We start from the raw sequence: 8,001 nt of genomic DNA, 5'->3' as shown, positions 1-8,001 counted from the left end.
AATCCAGGAGTCTCCACCCATCATTTTCACAGCTATGTGAGTAGTCAGGAGAACTTGAAATTGTTGTTCCCACCTGCATGAGTGGTTCCTTACACCATGTCCAGACATACATCCAGTCTCCCGGCTGGTGAGGTTGTGCATGAATATCCAAGGTTTCCAGTGAGGCTAAAACAACAAACTCATGCAGTAATAAAAGTATTTTTCCCAAAGAGATTACATATTCTCTTAAACTGTGATTACCTATCACATGCTTCTCTCCAGGAATAGTTACAGTTTGATATGGTCTCCTGTGGTGGGGAAAAAGTGTTCTCCCCCTGGAGTTAAAAAATGGTAACCTTCAAGGGGGTGGTGTCACTTGATGTTAACCCAATCAGTGCCTCTGCAAAATTTAAACATATCACACCAGACTGGAAAAGAAGGTTGATGGTGTAGTTGGAGAAGTGGCCATATTCTGAGACCACAAAGAGAGAGAGAGAGAGAGAGAGAGAGAGGACTAAGCTCAACAAAGACAGTTTTGGGGTAAGACTGAATTGAATCTCCCCAAAATCCCTTTGAGACCCCTCCTGGGAGTAGGGGGTGGACTCCTACTTGATGGAAGTCCTAAAATGCAGCATGAAACAGAGAGAGGAGCTGAAAAGCTCATAGACATCCTGGAAGCTGGACTGGAACGGCCGGACGGAATGCGGAGGAGGTGGCCTTGCCCCTGTGCTGCTGCCAGGCTGGCAGTTTTGAGACAGAGCAAAGGAGCTATGATAGGACATTTAGGGCAAAGACTGAACTGAAAGCTGCCCTAAATGTTGTGACTCAGGGGGAGCTTAAATCCCCTGAGGAAGGGACTTTCACAAAGATGCCCCCTGCACTTCATGATATGACGTGATGAGGTGAGCCTTGTCCTGACTATCGCAGTCCATGGGAGAGAGACCCTCGACTGGAGCCAAAGGGCCAAGAGGGGTGAGAGAAGACCCCCTTGTGTGTAATGGAGAGAGAGATCCAGCTACAATCTAGCTACGACTGCTGCATTGAAGAGGAGAGACACTGCTGCCCTGAAAGTGGAAAGGATCTTTCCTTCTTCCCTTCTGGACTTTTATTGGAGGGAAAAGAGATTTGATCCAATGTAAATACTGCTTTATCGTAGGAGAGATACTTGAGATTATGTATATAATGTATTATAATATTTATTTGTGTAATAATTGTAATATAATTCCCTTCCCCCCATATTGAGTCTTGTGTTGTGTCTGGAAAACCCCTCTCACACTGGGATGAGTTGTGGGAGGGGGGCTTGGACTTGGGAGTTGGATTTTTGGGGGTCTCAAACCACAACATCGCCCATAAAAGATTTCACATGGGCTTACCTTTTCCTTGCAGCTTGACTGGATTCTAGTTTTTAATAATGCCAGAGGAAGAGCATGTGTCCATTTAAGTGAGGTTTCTTGGCAGATTTTGTGTATTTGCCTTTTTAGGCTTTGGTTCATTCTCTTAACCTCCCAATTAAATTATAGTCTCCTAGGAGTACACAAATCCTATTTGATTCCTAATATTTTAGACAATTTTTGCACAAATTCTGCTACAAACTGAGGTCCCCTTCCTGAGGACATTCACAATGGAATTCCAAGTCAGGGGATTATTTCTTCTAACTATACCTTTGTAATTTCCCTTGCTTTGTTGGTGTGACAGGGTAAAGCTTCAATTTGTCATTTTTCCATCCTTTAAAATTCAAGATAGGTAAACAGTGGTTAACACATCAATTCCTACATATGCCTGAATGTTCAATGCCTTTGTTAGGAAAGAGAAAATATTTGAAAATAAACAAATACAAGTATGTAATTTCTGATAGTGAGATCCTGGAGGCCAAGGTTTTTATGTTGTTACAGCAACCAAACATTACAGAGGAAATCCCAGAGGAGGTGGAAAAAGCTGTTACTCTGTTGGTGGAACTCCAGAGTAATCAAGGGCAGCAAAAGCAGTAAGAATACCGTTGAAACCAGACTCCAAACTGGTAAGGCAAAACTAATATCCTTTAGAATTAAAAGCTAGGCAAGCGTTAGAGGAATTAATTACTAAACTTGTGCAACATGGATTACTAAAGAAATGTGAATCAGAATAAAATACTCCTACCAATAAAGAACACACACATTGGTAGCAAATCATTATACACTTTTAACTACAATTAAGGATTCTGATTAGTGGTTTACTGTTTTGGACCTTAAGGATGCTTTCTTCTGCATACTCCTTGAAACTGAAAGTCAACCCCTGTTTGCTTTTGAATGGGAAGGTCCCCCAACAGGCTGTAAAACCCAATTAACATGAACTATTCTCCCACAAGGGTTCAAAAATAGCCCCACTTTGGGAACCAACTGGCAAAAGAATTGGAAATATGGAAAAAGGAAAATGAAAAAATCACATTGCTGCAATATGTAGCTGATAGCTACAGAAACTCAAACTGGATGCATTGAAATGACTATTAGTTTACTAAACTCTTTGGGACAAACTGGTTACAGGGTATCCAATAAGAAGGCCCAAATTGGCAGAAAGGAGGTTACATATCTGAGATTCACCATTTTTAAGGGATTCAAAGCCTCAGAATTGAAATGAAGGAGGAGATTCGCCAAGCTCCAGAGCCAAGGTCTGTATTTGAATTAGGGACATTTTTAGGAATAGTTGATTGATATCAGCTATGGATTCCTAATTATGGACTGTTGGTAAGACCTTTATATGAGACCCTGAGAAACCCTGAGGAGATACTACAGTGGACTCCAGAATACCAGACAGCTTTCAGAGACTTGGAGAGAGCTCTAATGTCAGCCCTGCTTTGGGATTACCTGACCTGACAAAACCTTCCATGCTGTTTGTGCATGAATGCTCACACTTTGCATTAGGTGTGCTGGCTCAGAGGTTGGGGGCATGGAGAAGGGCTGTGGCGTGCTTTTCCAAACAACTGGTCACTGGTTATTCCCAAATCAAAGTCACAAATATCAAATTGTCCTGTTGGAACAGGATGATGCAGAACTGAAAACAACCACCACCTTGAACCCAGATATGTTTCTTGAATCTGTGCCAGAATGCCAAGAGACTCACAACATAACTGTCTTCTAACTGTTGAGCAGGTTTACTCCTACAGAGAAGATTTAAGGGACATTCCAGTAGAAGATCCAGGCTGGGAACTGTTCACAGATGGGAGCAGTTTTATGTGCAGAGCAGAAAACTGGGTGTGCAGTAGTGACCCAAATCAAGGCAATCAAAGCTGATCCATTACCTGTTCACATCTCTGCACAAAAGGCTAAATTCATCGCTCTGCAGCAAGCCCTAGAATTGTCTGCAGGTAAGAAGGTCAACGTATGGACTGATTCTAACTATGTTTTCGGAGTGGTGCATGCCCATGGGGCTATCTGGAAAGAAAGAGGGCTCCTTTCAGCACAAGGAACTCCTGTCAAGTATGAAGATGTCATTAAACAATTACTGGCAAGTGTTCAGTTACCAATCAGAGTGGCTCTCATGCGTTGTAAAGCTCATCAATTTGGAAACACACTAACTAATGTTGGAAATCAATTAGCAGATATGACTGCTAGAGAGGTAGCAGAGAAAAGCATCCTAGTAGTTACTCTGTCACTATGAGTACCCTCCTCTCTGACTAAGCACTGCCTTTGGAGTCACTCTTTCCCATTGTGCCCAAACTGACTGCCCACAGTAGACCCGTTTTGCAGGTGCTGGGCATGGAACCTCTTTTTCCTTACATGATCTTTAAGGTCCCTTCCAACCCAACCCATTCTATGGTTCTATGAGACTGTGCTACCCCTCCCCCATCCCCTGAGGGCTCCATGCTCAGAACCTGGAACAACACTTTGTGACATCAGCCCTGAGGCTGCAGGTGCCATGGGCAACATGAGTGCTGTGGGCACTTGGGTCAGTGGTGACACTGGAGGAGACAAGCTTTTGTTTCTTTCAGTTGACACATGCCACTGGCAGTGATGAATTTGCTGTACCTCCTCATCCTGCTGGCCATATTCAGGCCTGCACATGGCACCTGGGACACCTGTGGGTAAGTGGCCCCAGACTCTGGGAGGGAGCTTGGGCAACCCTTAGGTGGTTCCCTGGAAGGGGCCCACTTGTCCCACATCACCACACCACAGCTTCCCAAACCCCATGTGGGAGCCTCAGTTTTTTGCCAGCGCCCAGGTGCTGGGGCAGAAAGACATAGCCTGAGCAGCAGCAGCAGTCAAGCAGGGCAGTAATGACTTTCTGCTTACAGAGACACCTGCGGGCTCCGGCCCATGGCTTCTGACTATGGCGTGCCACATATTGTGGGTGGCACAGGTGCCCAGCCAGGGGCCTGGCCCTGGATTGTCAGCATCCAGGATCCCAGGAAAATAGGCACTGGTCACACATGTGGAGGGTCGCTCATCAGCCCACAGTGGGTCCTCACGGCAGCCAACTGCTTCATCCAGGCCAGGTAAGGAGGAGCAGAGAACGGGCATATCCCCACAACACAAGCAGGTGCCTAGTCCACAGCACCACATACTACTCCCATCCTGTTTCCTTGCAGTGAGCCCAGTGCTTGGGCAGTAGAGAGCCCAGCTGAGAAACTGCTCAGGAGAAGGCTGGGCTCATGCCACTGCTGCCTAGCAGCCTCCAGCTTGACATTCCTGGAGCCTAAGGCATGCTAAGGCAGTCACACCTTCAGTTGCACTGCTTTCCTCTCTGCATTGGGAAGCAGAAGGCAGGGAAGTGCTGAGTTGATGCAGCACGTGGCTCTGCTTCCTCTCACCCCTCTCTCTCTGCCTTCCAGGAACATCACCATGTGGCGCGTGCTGATCGGGGCCACCCAGTTGACTCAGCTGGGCCCTGAGGCCCAGCTGCGCCATATCAAGCGGCTCCTGGTTCACCAACACTACGCTGCTTCTTCGCAGCAGAATGATATTGCCTTGGTGGAATTGGACCAGCCTGTGGAGTGCAGTGACTACATCCAGCTTGCCTGTGTGCCCAACGCCTCTCTTACAGTGTCAGAGCTGAAAACTTGCTACATTGCTGGTTGGAGTTCCACCAGTACAAAAGGTGAGTTCCCAGAAAGGACTCATGCCCTGAGGGCAAGCTGGGCACACTGGGGAGACAAGTTGTGCTTCCCAACAGCAGAGGCCAAAGCCAGAGTCAGGCTGCAGGATGTATGCTTCTGGAGAGATGGGCCTGGTCTGCCACCCAAAGCCAGACAGAAGGGACACAGCACTTTGGTGGCTGCTCCAGAGGCAAAGAAAAGCCCTAGGGAAGGGCTTCACTTTCAGACAGAGGAAAAGAACTGTCAGCGAGCTGCTGAGTGCTCATTCCTTTCTGTGCTTACAGCTCAGGGATCAGGTGATGTCCTGCAGGAGGCCAAGGTCCGTCTCCTTGATATCCAGCTTGTTAACAGCAGCCGATGGTATGCTGGGACCATCCACACCCACAACCTATGTGCTGGTTACCCACAGGGCGGCATCGACACCTGTCAGGTAGGACTGTACTACGAGTCAGCCAGCCCCCAGCAGCAGACAGCCCCATCACCACTGCCCAAACACTACCCAGCATGTGCTCTTCCTAGCAAGTCACTTTCCCAGCCCTGGGTCCCCCACCACTGGTGGGGCTTCCCTCCCCTTCCCCCTATCTACAGGTCCTTGCCTAGTGTCCATGTCCCTGAGGCCTGTCACTATGCCCAGAAAGCCCATGCAGTGCTTTTGGCAGCCCAGATATCCAGATGCTGGATCATCCATCCTCCATGCATCCAGGATCACTGCAGATAGGAGAGAGGGCCTTACCTTACAGCCCCCCAGCCTGTTCCCAGCTAAGGTTCTGAAGACTCTGAGTAGAGCCCTTCTGTGCCAGGAATACAGCTGTGGCAGGGGCTGCAAGAGAGAAGCAAGCCCCTAGTGCTGACAGCAGCCACCCAACATCACCTTAATCCTCTCTTGTCTGCTGCAGGGTGACAGCGGAGGTCCTCTGGTGTGCAAAGATAACAGTGCCAACTACTTCTGGCTTGTTGGAGTGACCAGCTGGGGAAAAGGCTGTGCCAGAGCAAAACGGCCGGGAGTCTACACCTCCACTCAGCACTTCTACGACTGGATCCTGGTCCAGATGGGCCTGTGCTCAGCTGTAACAGCCACTCCAACACCAGAGGCAGCCATCAGCTCAACCCCTTTTCAGCGGCCAAGGCCAATACCAACACAATCAGGCTGCTTTACGCCCACTCCACATCCACAAACACCTGTAACAGCCACTCCAACACCAGAGCCAGCCTTCATTTCTACCCCTTTCCAGCAGCCAAGGCCAATACCAACGCAATCAGACTGGTTTACACCCACTCCACATCCATGTCCAGCTGTAACAGCTACTCCAGTGCCAGAGCCAGTCTTCAGCTCAACCCCCTTTCAGTGGCCAAGGCCAACACCAACACAATCAGGCTGGTTTACACCTGCTCCACATCCATACCAGATACTGGTGCAATTCTTAACTCGGGTACATGAGATCCTACAAGACCTAATGGGAAAAAAGACTTAGCAGCAGGATGAACAGGATCCTGTGCAGGCTGCAGCGGACCACAACCATTTCCTTGGGGCAGTGCCTGTTGACCCAAAGGCAGTCTCAGGGTCAAAAGCCTGCTGTGTCCTGCCTGTGTTCCTCCTCTGCGTGCATGCAAATGCTGAAGTTGATTTAGTTGTGGAAATAAAGTTTCCTATTGTCACCATTAGCCATGTTTTCAGTCCAATTCAGTCTCTTGTGCAAGGCAAGGAGTCCCATGCCCTGCACCTGCAAAATGAGGCAGTGGCAGGAGAAGGGAACACAAGTCATAGGGGGCTACAGCTCTTGAGGACAGCAGTTTAGAACACTGTTTTATGCTGCCTGTCAGTGGGATCTGTGTGTGTATGACTTGAAACTGGACTCTTTCATGACTCAGGAAACGCAGTTCTAGAAAGACCCAAGGTTAGCACCAAGGACTGGGTAAGAAACTTGACATCCAGCAGGGAGATGACTTGGCATCGAAGAGAGAATCAGTCTGTGGGAAAAATGGGAAACCAACAGCACCTTCCCTTCCCGTAGCTCACTGTGCTCACTGCCCCCACCTCAGTTCCCACATGCCTGCCTCCCTGCAGCACAGTCCCATACCCAAGGCAGCCAGCCCAGCAGTTCCCCTGCCCCTGCCCTCAGATACCATGCATGCCTCCCCCATGCAAGGCAGGGGGTAGCTCAGAGGCCAGGAGGGGACTGTGGCAGTGGGTAGAGACCATCAGCAGGCGGAAACAGCAGCAATGCAGTGACACCTGCCCTGCCTGTGCTCCTGCTGATCTGCAGAGGTTCAGGGCCAGGCACTCCCTGAACTATGTGTGGGACCCCGGGGTGCAGTGCTGTGGGCTGGCCATGCTCCCTGCACCCTTTAGCATTGCAGACAGGGACTGTAATGGGACCAGAAAGCTAATTTGGGGCCAGAAGATGGAGACCAGGTCTTCTGTTCCAGGGGCTTGAAAGCAGGCTTATGCGGCTGATTTTGGGGCTCAGAAACATCTCTAGCCATGCATTTTCTAAACCTGGCACAGGAGACTGAGTTATGTGCTTTCGCACTTAGGAACAGAGGTGAAGTGCTGCATTTTTGGGCACTCAGGCTCAGCAGTTGGGTTTTTGGGCTCAGAAATGGGCTCTAAGTGAGCTGGTTTGGGGGCCAATTGCAGAAGCCAGTTTGGCTGTTTGTGCAGCGTGGTGCGAAGCTCTTGAGGGCAGCGGCAGAAAGCAGGTGATAGGCACAATCCATGGACCCTCCCTGGAGGTGGGCATCTGATCATGTTGCACCCCGAAGTTTGTGTGCCTGGTACCCACCAGGTTGAACTCAGTATCTCAGGTGGTCTCTGGAGGGAAAGATGCTTCTCAGACCCCACACATCCCCTTTAAGTCCAGCTCTTCTTTGTACGCTGCTTAAAATAGTTAAGTAATTAATCATGCAAACTAATTAATATTTATAGAACACAGTGTCATTTAATAGTAATACTG

At 48.9% G+C, this 8,001-nt stretch overlaps 1 protein-coding gene across 2 annotated transcripts; it reads left to right on the top strand.

Moving 5' to 3' along the window:
- The first annotated feature begins 3,839 nt into the window (after nucleotides 1–3,839).
- On the top strand, nucleotides 3,840–6,698 carry LOC108509896 (acrosin-like). 2 transcript variants are annotated; one of them, XM_017839509.1, is made up of 6 exons: nucleotides 3,840–4,036; nucleotides 4,247–4,447; nucleotides 4,784–5,049; nucleotides 5,332–5,477; nucleotides 5,944–6,133; nucleotides 6,233–6,698. In XM_017839509.1, the coding sequence occupies exons 1-6, from the start codon at nucleotides 3,951–3,953 to the stop codon at nucleotides 6,517–6,519; spliced, it is 1,176 nt and encodes a 391-aa protein (XP_017694998.1). In that variant the 5' UTR covers nucleotides 3,840–3,950; the 3' UTR covers nucleotides 6,520–6,698. The 2 variants fall into 2 exon arrangements, with proteins under 2 accessions (XP_017694998.1, XP_017694997.1); XM_017839508.1 differs by having other exon boundaries at nucleotides 3,842–4,036; nucleotides 5,944–6,698.
- Nucleotides 6,699–8,001: the final 1,303 nt, after the last annotated feature.

This window comes from Lepidothrix coronata, unplaced genomic scaffold (genome assembly GCF_001604755.1).
Source record: "Lepidothrix coronata isolate B3197 unplaced genomic scaffold, Lepidothrix_coronata-1.0 Scaffold427, whole genome shotgun sequence".
NCBI lineage: Eukaryota > Metazoa > Chordata > Aves > Passeriformes > Pipridae > Lepidothrix > Lepidothrix coronata.
This window is presented reverse-complemented; position numbering and strand designations above follow the sequence as displayed.